Source organism: Phaethon aethereus, assembly GCF_964289735.1.
Source record: "Phaethon aethereus genome assembly, chromosome: 2".
In the NCBI taxonomy this organism is placed as follows: Eukaryota; Metazoa; Chordata; class Aves; order Phaethontiformes; family Phaethontidae; genus Phaethon; species Phaethon aethereus.
Window position 1 is genome coordinate 95,050,307 of NC_138582.1, and position 24,657 is coordinate 95,074,963.

At 43.5% G+C, this 24,657-nt stretch overlaps 2 protein-coding genes across 4 annotated transcripts; one reads left to right on the forward strand and one right to left on the reverse strand.

Annotated features, from left to right (window-relative positions):
- Window positions 1–1,738: 1,738 nt before the first annotated feature.
- On the forward strand, window positions 1,739–20,634 carry BPHL (biphenyl hydrolase like; the record flags this gene model as incomplete). Its single annotated transcript, XM_081996455.1, has 7 exons — window positions 1,739–1,906; window positions 4,987–5,090; window positions 7,566–7,732; window positions 12,251–12,404; window positions 14,736–14,867; window positions 17,504–17,627; window positions 20,547–20,634. Exons 1-7 carry the CDS (start codon window positions 1,800–1,802, stop codon window positions 20,632–20,634), a joined length of 876 nt encoding a protein of 291 aa, XP_081852581.1. The 5' UTR covers window positions 1,739–1,799.
- A 502-nt stretch (window positions 20,635–21,136) lies between these two features.
- LOC309417894 (tubulin beta-1 chain) lies at window positions 21,137–23,621 on the reverse strand (the record flags this gene model as incomplete). 3 transcript variants are annotated; one of them, XM_082015507.1, is made up of 4 exons in its annotated part: window positions 21,137–22,197; window positions 22,409–22,519; window positions 22,788–22,896; window positions 23,565–23,621. In XM_082015507.1, 4 exons carry the CDS (start codon window positions 23,619–23,621, stop codon window positions 21,137–21,139), a joined length of 1,338 nt encoding a protein of 445 aa, XP_081871633.1. The 3 variants fall into 3 exon arrangements, with proteins under 3 accessions (XP_081871633.1, XP_081871635.1, XP_081871634.1); XM_082015509.1 differs by lacking the exon at window positions 22,788–22,896 and having other exon boundaries at window positions 22,409–22,511; XM_082015508.1 differs by lacking the exon at window positions 22,409–22,519.
- Between the last annotated feature and the right edge of the window lie 1,036 nt (window positions 23,622–24,657).

Sequence of the window (24,657 nt, forward strand, 5' to 3'; positions counted from 1 at the left end):
AGAATAGTCAGCCATCACCTCCAGTCATCTTCCACCAGAAAGAAATGTAGACAGTGACACTCACAAGATGACCCTCTGAAAGTGGCGTTAAGAGCCAAGGAAGCTGTAAGGGCTTGTAGATGTCACTGGGCAAGAGTGAAGGCAGCTTGTCCTGATGATGGATTGCTTGTAATTAGCCATACTAAAGACCTTAATCTTAAATGGTTTGATCTGCTCCGGGGATAAACTGAACCAGTATGCTCACACAGTTGAGTTAATCTCTTTATGCACTGGGATTTGTTATGACTGTCATTCACCTCTAAGACTTCTTAGTCCCATGCAAACAAATGTCAATGAAGTGGGAAGGCTGATAACTATTCACTCTCAGGGCAGTCAGTGAGTTCCTGCTGGGCTGAAGTGAATATGTAACACTGACCTGTCTCAAGGAAATCCCTCTCATCCAGTTATGAGGCAGGAGACTTTGTTTCCTAGCTCTGTTTCAAGCCTGGTATCTGCTCTACAGCTTTCTGCTGTTTTCCTCACTATTTTCACAGCCCTCTCCACCATCACCCTGGCCAGCTGTGACTCAGGCTGGTCATTCTCCTCCACACTTGGAAAGCAGACACCCAGGAAAGCGGTCAGTCTCCTTGGTGCTTTATGAGCAACCTGTGAGGAGGTCCAGAGAAAAGTGCAACCAAGTGCTGTAGTGAACAATGGCAGTCAGGCTGCTCCAGGTGGATGGCCCTGAGTAGAGTGGGTACTTGCCAGGCCAAAGCCCTTGGCTAGGGGATGTGCGCTTTCCCCATGAGCAGCCGCTAAGAATAACGTTGATGGGGCAGAGTTAATGATTCCTGCTGATGGCCTGGGGTCAGCACGCTGGAGGCATTGCCTTAGGGGAGCTGCAGTCCCCAGAGCTGCCCTCACTGTCCCAACTGCCCCAGCTGCGCAGGGAGCTTTTCTCCAGGCAGACCTGGAGTCACAGATGACCACCATGTCTTCTGTTTTCTCACAGTCCATGGAGCTTCTTGCATCATGAGCAGAGTTGGAGGTGCAGCTCACAGCCTGGTTCCTCAATATCTCCCAGGGCAGGATCTTCATTCCCCGCAGAATCCTCTGTGCCGAGGTGGGTCTCTGCCTCATCCGCAGAGGATGGAGGTGCTCACAGTGTCCTGCTGCCCGACACAGCTGGCGGTGCGGCTTACCACCTGCCGCAGGGCTGGCCGCCTCCGTTCCTCTCCAGAGGCGGCAGGAAAGGGCAGGGACCTGAGGAGAGCGCCCGCCTCCCGCCCTCAAGCGGGGCAGCGCTTTCCCTTCCGGGGGTGGACGGTGGGATCAGAGAGCACGCTGCGTGTGGGACAAACTGACTTGGGAGGAGAGACCGACAACACCCGCCTCTCGACCCCCAGCTCCCTCACCCAGAGCAAAAGGCACCCACGCCGCTCCCGCCGCGGGCTGGCCGTTAACCACCTCCGGCGAAGGGGCGAGGCGCCAAAGCCGAAGCGCCAAACCCTCCCCTCCGCAACGGCCGCCCTGCCCTGAGTGACACCGGCAACCTCCAATCAGAGAACCTGTCGCCCCCCTTCCCCCTCACGCTTCAGAGCTGGTGGCAAAAGCGCCCAGTGCCTCGCCGGCTGCTCGCAACTTCAAGGCGGCCCCGCAGGCGCGTGGCCGCGGTCTCCACGCATCGGCGCAGCCCGGAGCCGACAGTGTTGTCCCAAATATGGGTTCTTCTACCCGGTGCGCAGAGAGCCCGCCCCGCCGGGGAGGGGAGGCGAGAGGAGGGCAGGCGGGGCGGGACGCCTCGGCCCTCGGTGGGCAAAATGGCTTGGCGGAGCCCGGGACGGGCCTTGCGGGCGCTGCTCCTACTGCTGCAGCCACCCGCCCGGGCCGCGCCGCTCACGCCCCGGGGACCGGCAGCCTCTCACGGGTAAAAACCACAGCCGCTTCCTTGACCCCTTCCCCTGCTCCCTCCTCATCGCCTCCACCCGGGGCTTGCGGAAGGTTGCCATTTGACAGGCCCGGGTGGGTGTCCACCGTAGGGGTGGGGGCAGGGGTGAACAACGCGTTTTAGCAGAAGGGGTGTACTCTAGATTTGGGAGGGTGACAAGGTGGGGGCACTGATAATACCCTGAGGTGCCCGCTTCTGCGGTTAGGTGGGGAGGTTCGTCTTGCTTGGGAGGGAAGAGCCTTTTTCCGTAGCTGCTTTCCCTGTGCCGCAAGGAGCTGTGCAAGCAACGCTCCTCAGCCCCTTCTCGTCAGCCTCTTGTCACCCTCCCCTCTACGAGTCCATTTTCCCCCTGCAAGGCAGGACGTGCTGCTGAACGGCCTGCTTCTCTGCCACCTGCGGATAGGGTGTTTACTCTGCAAATCCTATGAAGCAAAACAGACCATAGAGTTGTCGTTTTTTTCCCCGCACCGGTAAAGACTAGGTTGTATTATAGCACAGCAGGAACAGAAAGGTAGTTCCCAGATTAAGCTGCACTCCTACAGAGTATGAGGTGAAGGGTGGCCTCCAACAAGGGACAGTACAAGACCCGCCTACTCTGCATCTGTACTGTCTTGGTAAACATAAGCAGTATGTATCCAATGCTTCTCAACGAGCTATAAACCTTAACATTGCTAATTCAGTTACAAAATAGTGGGGTTTGGGGGAAGGGGGTGTTTTAACATCGTTTCTGACTATACCAAGCAATGGAAAATGCAGTCTTTATGAAAACTTGACAGAAGTGAAGTCATCATGCTGACCAGCATACTGAAGTTATTTCAGACCTACAGAAACTTACTGTGAGGAAAACCAAATCTGTCTTAGGTGTAACCAGTTCCAGTAGAGTTTCTCAGCACATAAAAAAACTCCAACTAGTTTGTTTTTAGTCCAGAAAGTATTGAAAATACTCTCTTTGTGAAACTCCTGTATTTCATTGGACTTTACACTGAGGCACAATCCAAGATTAGAAAAGCCTCACAAGCTCAGCAAATTTCCCTGATGTTAATAATTAATCCTAAAAAATGTAGAACTGTGTAAAAAAAAATCCTAGCATCTGAGTCAGGAAAGCAGACTATATATCCCTTGTCTATTATACGTGTTGGTAACTTTTTTTTAAAAAAGGTAACAAGAAGATGATTGTTTCTGTTTTGTTAGGAACGGGAAATGTTTTTGGCAATTATTAATCAGAAACAAAAAAAATCACATAGTTCTATAAAATTTAGTAAGGTGCTCATTTGCTGTGGGAAGAACTATGATAAAATAACCTGTTGAAATGAATGACAAACCAAAAGACGGTATATCAAGAAAAAAAATACCCTTTTATAAATAGAAAAAAGCAAAAGTCAGATATTCAAAACAGAGATAAGGCAGCCATCTGAATGCTACATTCAGAATTCAAGTTGTGAAGTATACAGCCACATCAGGTGTGATAGATGGACTTAAAGGAGGTTTAACATTATGTCAGACTAATCAGTTGAATCACATTTGCATAACAATTCAGGAAAACTCACTGAAGTTATAATGACACAATTAGTTTCTTTGAGCTGTATTCTTGCCAGAGATCTGTGCACTCTAGTTCTCAAGGTAGGAAGAGCTGACCCTATTTTGCACGGTCACAGCTGATATTTAGGCATGTGGCATGATTGGTTATGTGGACCAAGATTTTATGTAAAATCCAAATGGCTTTGTGTTGAACAGGTTCTGTGGTTTAACTGCCGCTTACGTACTGGGAACCTGAGTTTGCAAGCTATTGTTCATTTTCACTTTCCTTATGAGAAGGGTTTCAGTTTGTGGGATTTTTTACCTTTAATCCACCATTTTATCCATCCCACTCTATACAGGTAGAACTATGCTTACATGCTGTAAGAAGTTAAGAATTTATACGTTAAAACTGAATTTTTAATAACTTGCACAGTGCATATCATGGAATAGAGATTATTGCTACATATAAGACTAGAAAACTGCATTCTGTATGCATGTGAAATTCATATTTATTGAATTCATAGGGCAAGAATATTTAATCTAGGTAAACTGAGAAGTACAGGGAATGAGGGTTAACCATTAGGCAACCAAATGGCCAAATTTTTATCATATTACTGCCTTTAAATAAAATTAGTTAGGTTGTTGAAAAGATGTCTTGCAACCATCAGGGCACAAATTGCTCGAGAGAGCAGATGCAGTGGTTTATATCGTTAAGAATATACCATCAATCTGTGCTACTTTCACCTTCTTGCTAGGTGTTTGTATCTAGACGTGGTATCTCAGGATACCTCAGGTATCTCAGGTTGCATTTACACATATGTCTTGCTTTGTACTAAAGGTTAATGTAGGGGTTTAAGGGTCAAGGTTGAGAGGTGGCCTGTGCAGTCGGTTTCTGTGATACTTCTTTAGTGGCTGGGTGTTTTTCATCATGTGGCATTTTCCAGTTAAGCATTATGATATGCTGCTGAGATTACACCAACAGATATATTGTTATCACATTGTTATTCTCCACCCTCATCTCAGTGCAGGGTGGTTTTCATTGTAGACCCTCTGGTTCATGAGGAACTGTAACAATAGGCTGTGGTTTCTCTGGCAGAGGGAGAGGCTCAGTTTAGTAATAACAAGGTGAACACCAGCCATCTCAAAAGTTATGCTGTGACAGAATGAGGTTTCTCCTCTCTAATACATTTCTTTCAATATGTTCCTGTAGCTGCTTTTATATTGCCTCTTTTATATTGCCCTTGTTGCACAGTCAAGACTTCTTTTTTTCTCCCCATTTAACTTAAGTCATTTAACTACATTTGTGAAACCGAAGTACAAATGCTATGCAGTGGTCACAACTGAATACTTCTCTGCTGCTGACAAGTTTTTTATTTAGTCTTCTGTGCACCTGTGAAAGGCAACTGACCCATTTAAATCTCACTGTATTGTTGTTAATATCCAGAAAAAGTAATTATTCTGTATTCCTTGAATGGCCATGAAGTAATGAGAATTAACTGTCTGAATGTTTCACTTTTTCTCTCCTGTTCCCCCCTCTCTAGTACTTCAATAACATCTGCCAAAATCCAAGTGAATGGAGTCCACCTGCATTACCAGCAGACAGGAGAAGGAAGCCATGCAGTTCTTCTGCTTCCCGGAATGCTAGGTCTGGAGATTTTGTCTTATCTTTGTAGAGCAACCACCTCTTTCACCATCCGGTCTCAAGCTACAATGCACAAAACTATTTTGTAATGCATTCAACACCTGATTACAGAGCATTGTCATTAAAAAAATTGCTACACATACAACAGATAGGGAAGGGCAGAGTTACTGCAATTAGTTAAGTGAAAACTTTAAAAACTGTTATCTCACCAGGCACCTTTTATACAATGTCTTGAGTTGTGTAATACTCACTTGCACTTTGGATTTAACTGTGCAAAGGGGGTGTCCAGCACAGGTGGCAAATAGCTACACCAGGTGCAAAATAACAGGGAAAAAAATCAGGTCAGCTATATTTGTTGCATAGACTGAAATATGCATTCCTTTTTAGAAACTGCATTCCAGATGAGTTAATAGACATAATGCAGCACTTGCAGTTTATTATCATAGTGAAAAAGGCACACTTGAGACTTGCTTTTTAGCTTAAAAATGTACTTTCATGTTTTGGTTATTGAGGGCAACATCATTAAGATTCTCAGTGTCTTTCTATGGACAGCAAGTTCTGCTAGCTAAGTGGTATCTCTTAATCAAGACCACTGCTTTTGATAACAACCTTTTAAAATTAACACAAGCTTTTTTCCTGGGTTCTTGCAATTCTGAAAAACCAGTCAGACTTACTAGCAGTTCATGGCAGGCTGTCAGTAGGACTGTTACTGTGCTCAGAGTTAGGCTCATGCTTAACTGAATTGCTGGATCAAGACAATGGAATGTCAAGAACTGAAGAGCAGGAAACATTTGTTCTTCTTGGCAGCAACATTTTCAAGTCTTCATGAAGTGGTTCTTCAAAAAATTCTCAAGGGGGGGTGGAAAAAAAAACTTAATTCTAGGAGTGCTTTAGTAGTCGTATGACTATACTTAAATAGAAATAATGTATTTCTTCAGCTGTGAGTAATATTATTATGTGTACATTGCTATTGTTCAGTTAGCATTATTACAAACGGTAATAGTTAGACTATCTTTACCATTATTAAGTTTATGGTTTATTATTTTTGGGGAACATGTGGGTGTGAGCTTTACATTCTGACTGTCACATACTTCTTCCCTTTGCACTGATACCAAACTTTCAATATTGTATACTACTTACAGTATTAACATACTAACGTGTGTTGTGGCAACCCAATAAGTGCTTTTCACTCAACAGAATTAATTAGTCTCTAGACTATTTGTAAACTATATTAAAACAGAAGTGATGTTTCTCTTTCTAATTAGAAAAGTACTGAGAAAACACAGCATTCAGGTATGCTTTCAGCTTTCAGTGGATTTTTTTTTTGTTACAAAAAATACAGTATAACAAGTATGTGCATGATAGTGCAGATTCACACAAAGCCTGTGTAAGAATATGTGATTAGTATTAATCAGGTTGTGCTGGCGTTTTTCAAACCACGTGATATTTTTCTTCTGACTCTAGCTATTAATTGCTGTTGCAAGAGAGAAGAGCTGACACGATCCCACTGTGGCATGATACATACAGCCTTTTTTGCCATTTAGACCAGTTGATGGTATAGGAGGAGGTATCCGAGGACATATTTCTCCAGAAAAAATCTTAAATGCCGTTATATGGCCTTTTTATTAAAACGATGGATAGCCAATTTGATATTTGATTTACGTCATTTCAATATATTAGATCTGAACAGGTTTTAATCAAGTAGCACGTGATCCTGTTACCACATGACCATAACACAAATAAGAAATAAATTGCAGTCTTACCTTCATGCGAGCATTCAGATAGCTTAGTGCAATAGACTGGAGTACTTCATTATTTTTAATCCTTTGAAAGTCTGAGCCATCAATAAAAGAAACTGTTCTGCATCAGAAAAATGGCTGTATTTGGCTTATTTTGGTAACATACATATTAGAAAAATCACAAGTTACAGTTTTACGCTTTTGGGTCACCACTATCTCCTCAGGCATCAAAGTATTTAAAGCTCAGGTTTAAGCACCAATATTCTCATAGAAGTGTGTTCTGGAATAAGAACAACTGTCTCCCACAGTGCTTTTCACCTACAAATTTGCGGCTGGAGTTAGTATATTCCTCCCCTTTCAATTTCACCTGTGCTGTCCAGATAAACAGCAATGACCATGCTAGTGCTTTAAACCTGTTAAAGATAAATCCCTACCCAGGTAAGTCAGTTTAACATTCTGTATGAGAGCATCTGTGTAGACCACAGGTTTTGATAAGCTTACATACCTACCAGAAATGGTTTGCTCTGAGCATATTGCAGATAATTCTGAAGATTTTTATTGTGGTACTACCTGTCTGACTTGCAATGGTTCATCACAGTTAGAGGTAAAGTGTGCTTCAGTTGATGGATAACCTCTTTTTTAGAATTAAGATACATGTTTCCCCAGGTTTCCATTTAGAGTATATATATTATGTATGTATTATGGTGGTTACTATAACTGAAAAATGATGATGTTTCAGGGAGTGGTCAAACTGATTTTGGACCACAGCTTAAGTCTATGAATAAGCAACTTTTCACAATTGTTGCTTGGGATCCTCGGGGATATGGACAATCCATTCCTCCATCTCGAGACTTTCCTCCAGATTTCTTTGAGAGGGATGCAAAAGATGCTGTGGATCTCATGCAGGTAAATCTAGTCTAAGATTTTACTATTTTTTTAATATATATGTATATATTTAAAGGCTGTTTTCCTTAAATTTTGAGAAGGAGAATGAGTACTGTTAAGCAGGTTGTTTCCAGCAGACAGCAAGTTATGCAAAAGAGCATAGAAATGAAGGCTTAAAACTGAGCAGATGCACACTATTCTGGAAAATATTTTCTTCTGCCATCTCTTCTGCAGTATACATAGAGGTTCAGCAGTGGGAATTAATTATAAAGCAATATGATTTTATTCCAAGACCCTGCCCTAAGAGGTTTGCAGCAAAGAACCATGTAAGTTTAGGTAAAGTCTATACAGAAACCAAAGTCTATGCTAAGTGGTTTAACTGAAGGGATTACAGTAGTGAAAGGCTCTTAGAAAATTTTCTAGCCAAGTATCTTGGCATTTTGCCTTGAGCAGCCCATTTCAAGAAACATTTGATTCTAAAAATTGACTTGACGCTTTGCATTTTACAGTGTATTACGGAAATAATTTTTGTGTAAAATTGAAGGGTTCCTGTGATCATAACAGATCTTAATAACTAATACAGCTGTCATGATTATAAAGAATATGACATAAAGCTGTTATTACTTCTCCATCTTGCAGATTTTTTTATTTCAAATCTGTGCATTTGTGTTACTCTTTTATTCCATCCTGTAAGTGCTAACACTATTTTCTAGTTTAGTTTTAACTAATATTTTGGCTTTGTTATATTAAGTTACACAGTCTCTATGGCCATGTTAAGAAGGTTGGCAGAGTATTAAAATTCCAAAAATATGAGACAAGATTCAGACACAGTCAATCCAACTATATTTTTGTAACAAACAGTAACCTTGCAGAAACCCATCTGAAACTGGAAATGCGGCCTTCCTGGAGTATTCTGCATAGTGAAACAAAGTCAGTCTGACAGCAGAATCAGGATTAAGACACAGTTTTGCCCTCTAACCATAGAAGCAATCTCTCTGCACTGTAAATCCCCAATTTCTTCTGCTAGGCTAGCAAAGAAAATAAAGATGCTGCCATGGATAGGTGACAATCTTTCAGTCCAAATGGCTGTAACCACCTTTTCCTGCCTCTGTTCAAATACTAATAAATGCAAAATAGAAAACAGAGCTGTCCCCAAAGAGTATGTAACCATGTAGCTTCCAGTCAAACAGGACAGCAGCCTACCAATCTCTAAAGCTGCCAGAACAAATGAGATATAGCATCCTGGTTTTCTGAAGATGTTTATTGATATAAGCATGTAATAACAAATTATTAAAATCTTCCCAAGCATGGGTAACTTGCTTCTATTTTAGCATAACATAAAGGATAGCACAAAGCCCAAGGAATCATCCCAGCTAGGAGTTCCAGAATAAAACAAAGTAATAACTCCTGCAGAGGGCTTTATAATGATGTATGGTTTTACATACCTCATCTAAACGGCCAACACTCAGCCAAAAAACCCATCTGTATAGGTGAGCCTTCAGAACCTTTATTCTGGGCTCCTTCAGACTGTGGTGTCTCTGCTGGAGCTGTAAGTGCTGCAAGGTTTCTGTGACATAACAAAAGCTGAAATTCTGCAGAGTATTTAGCACCTTGATGCAGATGAAGCTGCTCTGTACCACCGTATGTGTTCTGTGAAGGAGTTGGCTTGAAATAAAAGGAGTATAATGCAAATAAGTCCTCTTTGCTGCACTCCATCCCAATGTCTAATGCTAGCAAAGGCCAATAGCATTAAACCAATCATTATGGAAATAATTAGTGTTGATATTTAAGAGATGCTTACTCTTCAGAGCTACTGCCCTAGTGAAAGGATGACCTGGGGCTTCTCGAAGTTTTTGCAGATCAGCTGCGACCCTTACTTGTGAGCACTCCCTGTAAGCATACAGTGCCAAGCGCTGTTGTATTGCCACTCACTGCTGTAAGTTACTACTGTTGCAGCATATGGGATCATTTGACTGCATTTCACATAGGCCGGGGTGGAGGAGGTGATTTCAAAAGAGATTTTGTTCACTATAAGTGAAAGGGTAAAGCCAGCACAAAATCACCCACAGAACTGAGCTGTGCCGCCAGCTCTCAGGTTATTGCCAATGTTAGGTAGAGGCCTGTACTGTAAGTAGTTCAAGATTAAAGCAAGTATACGTGCATACCATATCCAACACATCTGTTACATCACATTGTTTATTGGAAGGCTGCAAAGGAAAAATTAAATTCCTCCTGCTGGAAAGGCAGCCTAAGACAACCCAAAGAATGCATCAAGATAATGGCTAGTAAACAAGGTAAATACTGGAGGCAAATAGATCTCGGTTGAAGCACTGGCAAATAACCTGGCATGAAGAACAAAAATTTTAATCAGCTCTTCCACCCATCAGCTGACTTTGAGATCTGTAATGCTGTTGGCAGTAGGGGAACAGCAGCAGCAAAAACTTAAGCTTTACAAGCACTTCTGCCAACTCCTGAAACTTGCCAAGACACCAGTAATGCTTCAGCAGCACGATACGGGAAGCTGATCAGAGATAACTACTTTTTCAGCAGGCACAGCTGACCTGCGGTCAGCTGCTAAAATTCAAGGTTCTCTTTTCTTGCTGTCAGCTCTTACTTTACATGTCCTTTCCCCTACCTTATATCTTTTCTGTTTAGTAATTGTAGCTTAGCAGAATGAAATCTAATATTGAGCAACATTACAGTGAGCCTAATACCAAGGAAGAAGCCAAAAACAGAAAAGCCTGATAGTGAGAGAAATTTTGTTGGGTATTGAGTGACTGATAAAATTACGCTTCACTTGAGCATCAAGTTTACAAGCAGAGTATAAACTGCTTTTTATCTCTCTGTATTTGTTTGTCTCAATTGCCTGCATTTTTGCCGCCTTCTGTCCAGAGAAAGCAGGCCTGAACTTCCAACAACAAAACACGAGGCATCAAAACAACTCATTCAACTAACTTGCTCTTTTTCCTCCAAAAGTACAATATCTTAGAATCATAGAATCTTTGGGTTGGAAGGGACCTTTAAAGGTCATCTAGTGCAACGCACCTGCAATGAGCAGGGACATCTTCAACTAGATAAGTTTGCTCAGAGCCCCATCCAGCCTGACCTTGAATGCTTCCAGGGGCATCTACCATCTCTCTGGGCAACCTGTGCCAGTGTTTCACCACCCTCATTGTGAAAAATTTCTTCCTTAGATCTAGTCTAAATCTGCCCTCTTTTAGTTTCAAACCGTTACCCCTTGTTCTATCAATACAGGCACTGCTAAGAAGTCTGTTCTCATCTTTCTTATAAGCCCCCTTTAAGCACTGGAAGGCTGCTATAAGGTCTCCCTGGAGCCTTCTTTTCTCCAGGCTGAACCCCAACCCTCTCAGCCTGTCCTCATAGGAGCGGTGTTCCATCCCTCTGATCATTTTTGTGACCCCCCTCTGGACCCTCTCCAACAGGTCCATGTCTTTTCTGTGCTGAGGGATCTAGATCTTCCTTAATCACATCTAAAAGGCTGTAATTTCTGGGAAAAGCAAACGCAAGAACTTTTGAAACCTTTCTGTTTCTTTGTGGAAAAGTTACAAACTGAGTCTTCTGTATGCAAAACTGCAAATACTGCTTTAACCATTGAATGTCGTCCCAGTACAACCTTCAGATGCATTTGCTCCCAAAGGCCTTTACCTTCCCCACCCTTTGCCCACTGAACATCACACACACAACACCCTCCCTCCTGTCCCTGCTGGTACCCCCTACCACAGATTGGGGTATTGGAGGAAACAAGAGTTTCAAATTTTAGTGGAAAGCATTATACAAGTCAGAATGAATTAAGGTCTTGGTTGTCATATCTTTTGCCGTAAGCCTTCCTTTTCAAGAAGGAGGAATTTCATTAATAATGTTTTGAATTGCAATTCACCAGGAAGTAACATTTAGAATGTACACTTAGAAACCAGCAAATGTGAATTAAGCACTAAAGTTCGATACAATTCTGTAGCAAATACTTTAAGCATTTTTTGGTTGTTACAGAGCAGTTTGTTTTTTTTTTTTATATCAGCTAACATCAGTAAATTAGATCACTGGGTTCCATTTTTCAAGTCTTAAACTTTTCTGTTTACTTAAGTTCGTCTTGGTTTTGGATTACCTACAATCCCACACTGTGATAGTCTTTGCCAACTTTATACCAAGAGAATCCACAGATTCTTGATACCATTAGGCTCTCTGAAAAGATCTTTACTCTCCATTGTAAAGAAACATTTCTCAATTTCAAGAGGGCTTTTTTAAATGCAGCAGGAATCTAATATGACTACTACCTGTTTCATTAAATAGTTGTAGAAAATTGGAAGGGCATGTATAATTTCTTGTTTTCTAAATATTTTACCTTTTCTTAAGCATTTTTATGTATAGCAGGAAAATTATATTTTCTAGTTATGAAAACTAACTATAATTCAACTATGTAGTGTTGTGTCTAAATCGGTACTGTTAGTTTCCAAGAAATATTTGTTATTTCCGTGTAAAACCAGATGATGATTTGCATATAACTTTCTTGTACAAATCAAGGCACTGAAATTTAAGAAGTTCTCTTTGCTGGGGTGGAGTGATGGTGGAATTACAGCACTCATTGCAGCCGCAAAGTATCCAACTCTTATCCACAAGTTGGTTGTCTGGGGAGCCAATGCCAGTGTTACTCAGGAGGATGTGAGAATTTATAATGGTATGTACAAGCTGAATATCGTATCCTAAAAGAATTATTTTAATTTCTTCTTGACCTAAAGAACTTAGTCATGTAACAGCTAAGTGGAGAGAGAATTGAGGACACAACAAGACTAAAGGAACAGGACACAAAATTCACCTAGCTGCTGAGTGTAAGGATAGATTAAAGTCATAGTGAGAAGCTCCCTAACAATTACTCCAAGGGTAATATAATGGAATTTTTAAAAGTCCTTACCAACAGCTGCTGAAAAGTGTAAGTTATAATAGCTTGTCAGTAGTTTTCAGAAAGTAAATTTTTTGTTGCTGTAACAAGTTCTTAAAAATAAATTGCAAATAATACTCCTGATCCCAGGATTGATTTTCTTTCTCACATCTTGTGCAACCTTTAGACAAGGTCCACAGAAAAATCACAGAGCTAGCATGTAACAACTTTTGCCTCTAGGTCCTATATAATATATAAACAGTAAGAAAAGAAGCTCATAACTTACCATTTGTGTTCAGGAAGTTCATTCAAGTAAATGTCCCAGGATGCCTTTCTAATTTGCATTCCTTTAAAGTTAATTACTGTGGTTACAAAACCTTTGCAAAGTAAAGAAACATGGGATTTCTGATTCTTATTCCATTCACGTGACATAGAATCTGGCCGTTTGTCACTTCAAAGGAAAATAGCAAAAACTGCTAGTGAACTCGTAAAGAAACCTTATTTCCTTTTGAAATTAGAAATTAAGTTAACCATGCAAGCTCTCAGAAAATGTAACCCAGTATAGCTTCATTTAAGTGATTGGAGTTTGATTTATACCAGCTGTGAAATCTGACTGTCTTGCTTCAGCTAAATTACTAGTGTATGTATTGCACATGTGTACTTCCCTCACCTATACTAAAGCACTTTCATAGGTAGTAGTACTATATTTTTTAGTTCAGTAAGCAAAATGCTTTTGAGCTCTGTAAAAGTCCTGCTTTATTTCTTTACATGCTTTTAGATGTATGAAGTTTTTATTACATAATTATGAAATGCATGTCAGTTAGTATCAGCTGACAGGCTAAAATGTGAAAAAAAAAAAATTCTTACTTTACATGGGGCACCCACAGCAATGCTGACCTTTGGCCTCTTCTGGTGCTTTCAACATCTCTCTCTGGGTGACAGAGCTCAGAGAGTAGCAGCACAAGCCTTCTGCAGCTGGCCCATCAGTACATCTCGGCTGTAGTGGGGGGTTTGGTAGGAGAGAAAGGTGTTTATTTGGTATCTATGTCCTTTCAATATTGGCTTCATTCTCCCCCACCTCACCCTTTCTAAACTAAGGCCAGCCGCAGGGGTAAAACAGTAGATTCCATAAGGAAAACAGCTGTTTGGTAACAGCTAGCCTGGGGTGAGCAATCTCATTTCCAGTCAGATGCTGTTATAAAACACTCAGTCACCGCTACCTTGCTCATTTGGCTGGAGAGGTTCTGTTTGTTAATTAACACCTTACTCTTTCCTTCCCTGAATTCCCATTTGAAACCAGTTAAAAGCTTTGCTAGTGGCATATATTGCTGTTTGATAATTCAGTACTTTTCAGGTCTCCTTCGGATTCTCTGCCATGCCAACCTTGTTTTGGGCTTTATCGATACAAAGCTGTACAGCTGAAATACAGTTCAGTGAAAGTCATCCTTGTGGATATCTGGTTTGTGAGCAGTACTGAAAATTTTAGGGGAAAAAAATAGGTAAATCTGATAAATAAATAACTAGAATGTCAGATTATTTGTACAGCTTTAGCCAGCCTGCCATGAGTCACAGGACTCTACTAAGAGTTGCTTGTTTTTCTGTAAGACTATGGCAAATGTACCATGATGTCAGCCTGCTGGAATGCCTTAGTAAGAGCTTCCTTCCTCTGAATACTGGTAGGAGTCATGGAAGAACTTCCATCCATGAGCCAAAGCAAAAGGCTGAAGGATATAAAAAAGAATTGCCAGCTCTGGCACACTGTTATAAAACAGTCCCCTTTTTATACACAAGATACCTCTCTGAGCTCCTCTTCTGCAAGCCCTCCAAAAAGGAACATCAGCAGTTTTAGGACTGAGTCCTTTGATTATTTTTTTTTTTTCTGTTATTCCTTGTGACGATAACAACAGTATGGTCTTCTGCAACTCAGAAAGACCCCAGCAGAGATTGTAAAACTACCTTTTTTATACCCTTTCCACCCTATGAATTATTTAAAGCCATTCAGTGCAGTTTCAAGTTTGAAATACACAGCTGCGGTCTGGTTTGAAAACTACTCATATTAGGTGTTGACAGTACTGGGTTATATCTTGTTGCTGGAAAGGACTTAACATATTTCAATGTTATTTTATGTAGGCATCCGAGATGTTTCAAAATGGAGTGAAAAGGTCAAGAAACCACTGGAAGAGATGTATGGACATCAGTACTTTGCAAAAACCTGTGAGGCTTGGGTAGATGGAATATCGCGCTTTGCTGAAAAATCAGATGGTAAGGCTTTTACACTGTTAAACTGAAGCAATTATAGTAGCAGACAGTTCTGGATAAAAATTTAACAGTACTCCTAGCAGCCAGTAAAGGAAGGGCTCTACATATGGCATTAAAAGCCAGGTCTGACTCACACTCATGAATAAAGCAATTACTTTGTAGATGGTTCACAGAACCAGCAAGGTACAGGAGGAAAACACATTTATTGGAAGCATTAGCTGATGAGTCTCTCCTCTTGTTCCACCACAAAACTACATTATTAAATCATTGCTTTTGTGCAGACTGAGCAGGAGGGATTCTGCTCAAGCTTTTTTCTCCTCTCTTTTCTTAGTGACAAAGGATTACCTCTTGGTGACTTTGTTAAGATGTCCCAGAAGTGAGGCGTGTTTATTCCAGTTTCTGCAAACAGGAGCTGAAGCACTATTTCAAACCTAGTAGCATGAGAGTTAAAAAAGAAGGAAGTTCAGATTTTGAGAACTCAGAATTAGCAAAACACATTTAAAAAAACACTATTGACACAGCTTAGCTGTTTAGAAACCCAAAATGAATAGTTAAACTAGACAATATAATTATTAAATGTTTATCTCTGAAGATTTCTGCAATTACTCTATATATGCTTTTGCAGACAAGGGTACCATGAATAATAACCTGCAGTTCTGTTTTAATTCAAAGGAAAATTGCTTTTCATTTGTCTAAAGCAGAAATACATAATACATAAAACAGGGTGCCTTTAATTCTCTTATACACATTTTCCTGTAGCACTCATAATGACAGACAGGAGGTAACATACATTAACAGGCAGCAGGTACTACAAGGAAAACATTCCTTCATTTCATATTTTTTCCATAAAGTTTTGAATGGGATCAGCAACGTGGCACCAGAATTTCTCCCAGTAGAGTGATGTAACAAATTATGATCTGATTTTACTTTACCCTTTCTAGAATGCATCTCCTTAAAACTAGTTTATTCTTAACGCCAAAGCCCAGGCTAGTGAAACTCTGGCTGTGACATCCTTTTTATGCCTCAAACACTATGAGATGGAGTGACTGTGGAAAAGAAGCTACCTGGAGACATGTAACAAGTTGCTGCCTTACCTAGATGCTGTAACTGGATCAGATATTGCAAGAAGCCTAACTCCCTTTTGCTAAAAAAGTTGAGCAACCATCAGACTGCAGATTTTTGTCCAGGCATAGCTTGGAGAGGGTGACTTAGACTACAAGCAGGTCTCCTTGGAATTAAAGTTAAGACATGCTGCACAAAAGGTGCAGGTATGGCAAATATGGGAAAAGGGGTTAATAAAACCCATCAGAGATAAAAGGACAGCAAAGCCTTTGTTGGTCAAAAATTCAACTCAAACTCTTTTTAAGAAATAGACTATTTGCCCTAAGTGGGACAGCTTTTAGTGTGAAATGCCATAAGAAATGAACTTTTAGAAGGTGCCAACATTTAATGAAACTGAGTAAGTTGCATAAAGTTGCAAAATTCAAGATTCTTCTTGCTGTTCTATGGTTTTGGAGTAAATATAATCTAGTGGTTATAGTACAAAACTGTTTTAGGACTGGAAACTAGGACATAATAGTTTGACTGCCAACTATGTCCTTAGGAAAATAACCTAAATTTACTTGTTACTACTTCTGAAAAATACCCAACATTTGTGCAGGTATTTGAGGACTATGGGTAAAATGTTCTAAATGAAAATATCTAACAGGTAGAACTGCAAACTAAGACTATATAAATAACAACTGGAAAAACTCTGTGAAACGGTGTACAACTTTAGAGCTAAGGAAAGTGTGCGTATATGAGCATTGACTGCACAGCAAGGAGACAACTACAAATAGGACAAAGTTATCTCAAAGATAAATGGAACATAAAACTCATCAAGTATGTTTTGCCCAAAGATTCTCTTGCAAGAGCATGGGAAGTTAGGCAAAGAGTTTGGAACCTGGGTTACTAAGGGATGAGGAAAAAAGAACGGGGGGAGGAGGGGGTTTGCGGGATAGAAAAGTCTTTAAGGAAAAGCATTAAAATTACTTCTGGTGAGATTAAAGACTAGTAAGCATAAAATTGTTATTGAGGTTCTGCAAGATGAATGGGCAGGGAGAATAACCTTTGAATAGTTTTAGTACAGTTTATATTAAACGTTTATTCATTGCAGACAGCAAAGGGTCTGGAAGGTAGAACAGGCATGAGTACAATCTAAATCAACTTGTTGATAAAAGTAGCAAATCTTGTAACCTGACAACCGATGTAACAAAATACAGCATTATCATGAAGGCCATAAGGCTCTAAGGCTGAAAAGAACAAAGCCAGGAAAGAGATGCATGTATTTGCTTAGAACAGTCAGAGAGAGCCTGGGGGAAGTGTAGGACAGAAGTGTTTCATTCTCTCTATCCGTTTGTGCTAGTACCCATTAATGAAGCAATTTCAGTGAAGTAACATTTTGGAGAAAGAAATGTTAATTATAGTCCTGATTACATAGTTCTGTAGATTAGTTGCATGCTATCCACAAGGAGAGGCAATAACTAGAACCCAATGGAGTTTACACTCTTTCCAGAAGCAGTTTCAGTCTTTCCAGAAGCAGTTTCAGTCTTTCATACGATTTTGAAACAAAGTGTGACCTTCATTTATTTTCTCCCTAGGTAATATCTGCCAACAGTTGCTGCCAGATATTAAATGTCCCACATTTATAATTCATGGTGAAAAAGACCCTTTGGTTCCACAAGCTCATGCAGAATACATTCATAAGCACATCAAAGGCTCTCGGTAAGTTATATGACAGAGTATTTATAAACCATTGTTGAAGAAATGAAAGAGTTCAAACCCACAGTGTGGAGAAAAAAAAAAGAAAAAAAGAAAATCTGAGAGAATCAGAAGAGTAAAAGTGAGAAAATTCATGGGTTGAGGTAAAGACAGTTTAATAGGTAAAGCAAAAGCCACACACGCAAACAAAGCAAACCAAGGAAATTCATTCACCACTTCCCATTGGCAGGCAGGTGTTCAGCCATCTCCAGGGAAGCAGGGCTCCATCACATGTAACGGTTACTTGGAAAGACAAACACCATCACACCGAACGTCCCCCCCTTCCTTCTTCTTCCCCATCTTTCCATGCTGAGCATGACATCATACGGTATGGAATATCCCTCTAGTGAGTTGGGGTCAGCTGTCCGGGCTGTGTCCCCTCCCAACCTTTTCTGCACCCCTAGCCTCCTCGCTGGTGGGGTAGAGTGAGAAGAAGAAAAGGCCTTGACTGTGTGTGAGCACTGCTCAGCAGTAATGAAAACATCCCTGTATTATCAGCACTGTTTCCAGCACAAATCCAAAACACAGCCCCATGCTAGCTACTGTGAAGGAAATTAACTCTATCCCAGCCAAAACCAGCGCAGTAGTATTTTAATAAGCTCCTTCCTAAAATCCTCCAAGAGAAACCCAGTAAGATCCTTTTCCTCTTTCCACTTCACACACAGAACCACTCCCCAATATTTATCAAAAGAAGCAAATTTCTTCTTTGTTTCTAGTATGGACATTGCATTCCTTTTGCTTCAAGAGACCTAATTTCCATCCCATTCAGTAGAGCAGTGAACTTAGATGCTACGAGTGGAGAGAGAATCCTAGTCATTAGAAAGAAGCATGGGATACTGATGTTTGCTCTGCCTTGTTCATGTGAACAGCAACCTCAAAGATTTTGTTTTTCCAGCTGTCTCATGAATTTTCAGTGTTTTTAGGTAAAGCAGAATGAGGAAAAAAAATGTACAACTATGCTGAGAGATATTACTTTATAAACAAGAAAAATCTTGGGGCACTATCTGCTTAACTTGAAAATTCCAGAAATTCTTCCTATAAAAAGCTGGGATTTCACCATCTGAATTTTCTTCATAGATTTGCACACAAATTCAAGAGTTCTATTACTGCTTAATAACAGACTGTGATGATTAACACTGGAGAGAAAAATTAGGAGAACAAAACCTATTTTTACAAATGCAGAGTGTAGGGAACGGTTTCACTGGTGTCATCTCTGTGAAACATTGAGTGATATATTTATCACAAAGTCAGTCCCTCTGTTCCTAGAAATACATTATGCCACAGGAAGGATGAGAAAAAGAGACCTTCCTAATGATCACATGTGTTTTATTCCATGTCTGCTAGTTAGTTACTCCCACATGCCCTGCTCAGAACACCTATCATCCTGTTAGGTCTCACTGAGCTCTGAAATGCTCCAGCTGCTGACTAAAGTCAAGTCATCATGAAAACTAGGCAACTATCTGAGAGCTTCTCTTTGGAAGACAAGCCAAGAAGGAAACACTGTTGGAAGTTGCTATCCAATAAAATGGAAAGTGATTCTTTGCATGTCTTTGTGCTGAAGTGCTCTGCTATATGTGCATTTATCAGACAAGAAATCAGACTAATGGTGTTCTCAGAAATTAATACTTGGTCCCCTTCTTCCCTTGTTGCACTGTAGATGACACATTCCGTTGTGAAGCAGGAGGAAAACCTTAAATTTAGCATCTTCTCAGTAACACAGGCTTCTACCACCAACTTTTCTTGCCTTGACTTTTATCTAGTAGTAAAGTAGAAAAAGTTTTTGCTGATTGTAGTGCAGATACATTGCTTGTTTCTCTCATGGTAAAATCATCATTCTGAGGGCCATCATTCTGTATTTGTGTGGTATGGCTAGAGTTAGGTAGCATTACAGTGGCTTAACAGCAGTAGCAAGTAGCGTACACAGTGTTATAGGTTTGTACATGTGTGCTGCTTGGTCTTTGATGAAAGAGACTTAATAAAATTCAGAAGTGCTAGAAGAGCTGGGTATGTTCACACACCATTGCTCTTTTCCCCAAAGACAAAACAGCACTTGACACCACCAAAAGAAAGATTCCCTGCTGTAGTGGGGCTTAGATGACATGAAGGCAACATAGCACAGTATCAGTCAAGATGGCTTTAGCTCTGTTGAAACTGCTTATTATGTGGTAGGATAAAATGAAGAATTTCTCACCCCTCTATAAAGAAGTGTAAAGTACATACCTGATGTATAAAGTTTTTCACAGATAGCCAGCAATGGCAGGTAGCATTTTTAGGCTTGTCACACTCATACCAGTATTACAAAGATCACAGATACTACTTCTAAGCTTTTTTTGTAGCTTAAGAAGCCCTGACTTCCCTTTTTACTTTAATGGATGAATGAATGGTGTTAGTTTTGGATTGTCTTTTTGCAGAAAGATTAGGCAAAGTTCAAACACTAAGTTTGGGTGATGACAAGAAATCTGTGTTTTCTGTAGTGATCTCTTCAGTGTGTTCGCTACCCAGCATAACCACTGTCCTCAGAAAGAGGCAAAAGAGCTCAAGTACTTCACATACCTTTTGCAGATGCATCCTGTTCACAAAAGTTTTGTAATGTTATCTTCTTTGCTGACCACCAGAAAGGTTCCTAGAAACTGGATCTAGGACACAAAAATTTGGGGAGGATAAACTAAGCTTAAAACAAAGTGGAAAAAGTAGTATGCTTGTTCCTTGAACTGTTGCTGTGGTTCACATTCTGAACCACATATATGGGGACAGTACTTAAAACAAGAGTTATTTCAGTTCTGTACTTGGGTAACCAAGAGCAATGAAAAGGCAACAAATATTTTAGTTACCTACATTCACAGAATAAAATGTATATTCAGTGTTTGATTTTTCTCTTTTAAGGTTGCTTCTGATGCCAGAAGGAAAGCATAATCTACACCTGCGTTTTGCAGAGGACTTCAACAGACAAGTGGAAGATTTCCTACACTGACTTAAACTGTAAAACAAGTTAGAGGTGTTTGTCCTTGCCTTCTTTAGGAATTTTAGTTGGCTTTCCATTTTCATTCAAGTTACAGGTAGGTTTGAGTCCTGTAAGAAAAAAACATGGAAGATATTTGCATGAGAAGCATACATTTTGGGAATGCGTAAGCCTCAGTGGATCAGAGTGCACCACTGTGCTACAAGATTTCTGAGGTGTGTTTAAACTTACTTCTTGCCACACAGGACAGATTAGCTGTTCTTTGTCCAATACAGGTGTTAAGAAAGACAGAAAACATGATCTAGAATACATGCCTTTATGTGCTCTTAACATTAAAGGACAAAAACATTGTAATAACTGGGATTCAGAACTGTTACATTGAGAAAGCTGTCAAAGTTACAGGTGCTCAGGGGTAATTGGGTACACAGTTTCTAGAGAACATGCTTCACCACCACTATCAGAAGTCATTCAGTACACATGCCTGCTTTACAGAAGTTCCTTTGATGCCGGGGACTTAAGCCTCATCCTCCTCTCCTTCCTCTTCAAATTCCCCCTGCTCGTCAGCAGTGGCATCCTGGTATTGCTGGTATTCGGAGACCAGGTCGTTCATGTTGCTCTCGGCCTCCGTGAACTCCATTTCATCCATGCCCTCGCCGGTGTACCAGTGCAAGAAAGCCTTGCGCCGGAACATGGCCGTGAACTGCTCCGAGATCCTCTTGAAGAGCTCCTGAATAGCCGTGCTGTTGCCAATGAAGGTGGCGGACATCTTGAGGCCGCGCGGGGGGATGTCACAGACGGCCGTCTTCACGTTGTTGGGGATCCACTCCACAAAGTAGCTGCTGTTCTTGTTCTGCACGTTGAGCATCTGCTCGTCCACCTCCTTCATGGACATGCGGCCCCGGAAGATGGCGGCCACCGTCAGGTAGCGACCGTGGCGGGGGTCGCAGGCGGCCATCATGTTCTTGGAGTCGAACATCTGCTGCGTCAGCTCGGGCACCGTCAGGGCTCGGTACTGCTGGCTGCCACGGCTAGTGAGAGGGGCGAAGCCCGGCATGAAGAAGTGCAGCCGGGGGAAAGGCACCATGTTGACCGCCAGCTTGCGTAGGTCGGCGTTCAGCTGGCCGGGGAAGCGAAGGCAGGTGGTCACGCCGCTCATGGTGGCCGACACCAGGTGGTTGAGGTCCCCATACGTGGGAGTGGTCAGCTTCAGGGTGCGGAAGCAAATGTCATAGAGGGCCTCGTTGTCAATGCAGTAGGTCTCGTCCGTGTTCTCCACCAGCTGGTGCACAGAGAGGGTGGCATTGTAGGGCTCCACCACCGTGTCCGACACCTTGGGGGAGGGCATGACGCTGAAGGTGTTCATGATGCGGTCGGGGTACTCCTCCCGGATCTTGCTGATGAGCAGGGTGCCCATCCCAGAGCCCGTGCCACCGCCCAGCGAGTGGGTCAGCTGGAAGCCCTGGAGGCAGTCGCAGCTCTCCGACTCCTTCCTCACCACATCCAGGACAGAGTCCACCAGCTCAGCGCCTTCCGTGTAGTGCCCCTTGGCCCAGTTGTTGCCAGCCCCACTCTGACCTGGAGGGCAGACCAGAGCAGGGTGCCACATTAGTGCCCTGGGAAGGAACGGAGGCGGTCCCGTGTCTCCTGCCCCACGGCCTTCACCCCTCACTTCCCTCCCCACTACGCTGTTGGCACGGGGACCCCTGGGTCACTTGCACACTCGCTCTGAGCCTTTGCTGCACCCGCAGCGCCCGCTTTGGGACTCCTGCACCCCACACCCACTCACCGAAGACAAAGTTGTCGGGCCGGAAGATCTGTCCAAAGGGGCCGGAGCGCACAGAGTCCATCGTGCCGGGCTCCAGGTCCACCAGGATGGCGCGGGGGACGTACTTGTTACCTGCGGGAGGAACCAGCGCCAGTGTTACAGCCCCGCAGCCAGCATCAGAGGAGCCCTGCTGTGCTCCCTTCCGCCTCCTCGCATTTCACTGGAGAGACATGCTGTCTCAATCAAGACTACCATGTTATCAGAGCCATTCTGAGAACAAAGCTCTCTTAGTGGAGCCGCTGGCAGATGACAGCTCTTGTTCAGGGATTTTTCCAGCCTCAGTGAACTGGCATGTCTGCCCCAATTATTTGAGGACCTCTGAGGAAGCAGACACACTTACCAGCAGCTTCATTGTAGTAGACGTTGATCCTCTCCAGCTGCAGGTCGCTGTCCCCGTGGTAGCTGCCTGTGGGGTCGATGCCATGCTCATCGCTGATGACCTCCCAGAACTAGAAGAAATTTTTGGAAAGCGTCAATTATTAACCGCAGCGGGTCAGCGCCCGTGGCACACGCCACAGCAGCCTATGCCTGCCGTGGCCGCGCCCTCGCGTGGGCAGGGCAGCTGCCGTGGCGGGGGCGGGGGGGGAAGGTGAGTCAGCCCCAGGGGGCTGCCCCGGCCGCAGCGGCTGAACTAGGGGAGGGCAGGCGGGTGGCTGGGGCCCCGAAGAGCGACTGCACTCCTCCGTAGCGAGGAATGCCGCCCCCCAAGGGGTGGCAGCTCCTGCTTGTCTCAGTTTGATCTCCTCCCGTGGTCTAGCAGTGGCTGTAAGACCCTCCAGCCACTACAAGGAGATGGCAACACCTGCAACACCCACGGCGCTGGGGGGTGGGTGGGTGTTATACCCGGCGCCGAAACACCTCTCGTTCCCTCACTCGGCACCCGGCGCCGTGGCTGCAGCGGGGACGTGGCGGGAGGCTGCCGCGGCTGCCTGCGGGGAGCGCGGGCACACCGCGGCCAGCGCCCAGCCCCGCGGCGGCTCAGGCCGCCGGTGGCAAGGGCTACGGCAGCAGGGAGCCGGGTTTTCGTTCATTTCGGGACGGAGCTGCGCGCTACCCGTGGGATGCGACCCTGGGGCTCCGCAACGCAGAGCGTCCCGCTCCCCGCACTGGCCCGTACCTTGGCGCCGATCTGGTTGCCGCACTGCCCGGCCTGGATGTGCACAATCTCACGCATGGTGCCAGTATCGCCGTCAGCCGCTCCCGCACTCGCCGCTGCGGCGGCCGCGCCCCACGCCGCCCCTTAAATCGGGCGCCGCGCCCCGCCCCGACGGTGACATCATGCGGGAACGGCGCGGAGCCAATGGGCACGCGGCGGCGGGGCGGGGCTGCGGCATTGTCTCCCGCGGGTGGGCGTGGCGTGGTGCTGGGGGCGGGGCCGGCGGCGGCAGGGGCAGGGTGCGGCTCCGGCTCCGGCTCCGGCGGCGGCAGGGCCCGTGTCCGTGTCCGGGTCCGGGCGCCTCCGCAGGCAGCGCGCGGCTGGCTTGAGGCCCTGGAGGAGCCTCACCTTCAGCCGGCGGGAGAAAGGCGGGAATCGGACAAGGCGTGGCACGTCTTGGGCTGAAAAAGTGGGAAAAAAAAAACCCAACCAAAAACCCCTAACTCCTCCTTGCACACCTGTTGGAGCTTGTCCCTTTCCTTTCCTCGCCTCTGCTGCGCCGCAGCAGCAAAGCACGCACTGCTATGTCTTATTAGCACCCTCAGGGATGTGCTTCTAGCTCAGGCCTGCTTAATCACGTTTTGATAGGTTTTAGGTGCAAGAACCCTCTTTGCATAGCTCAGGCACTCGAAACAAGCGGGGACCGGGTGGCCGTAACAGAGACCACAGCCGCTTTCAAACAACACAACCCTGCTTTAGATGGTGCTGCCAAACCTGCCTACATGGCACTCTCAGGAATACAGGGCTGGCTGGCCTGAAACTTCACGCTTCTACTAAAGAATGGCTTTTTCTGGGAGTGGTCCGGCAGTGACAGCAGTTTGGACACCCATCAGAATGGGATATCTTTTTTTTATTAAAGGGAAGTTATGTTCTGTCTTACCGGACACCTGCCATGCGCTTAATTTTGGAAGATTTTGGATCCTGCTTCTAGTATCTCCACTTGTTCCCTCATAGAAAGAAACCGAGCTAAGTACCTGGTGGATGACCAAGGGAGGAGGGACAGTTCAAGAGCAACAGCGAGAAGAATACATTTGGACCGAGACACACACCTGTA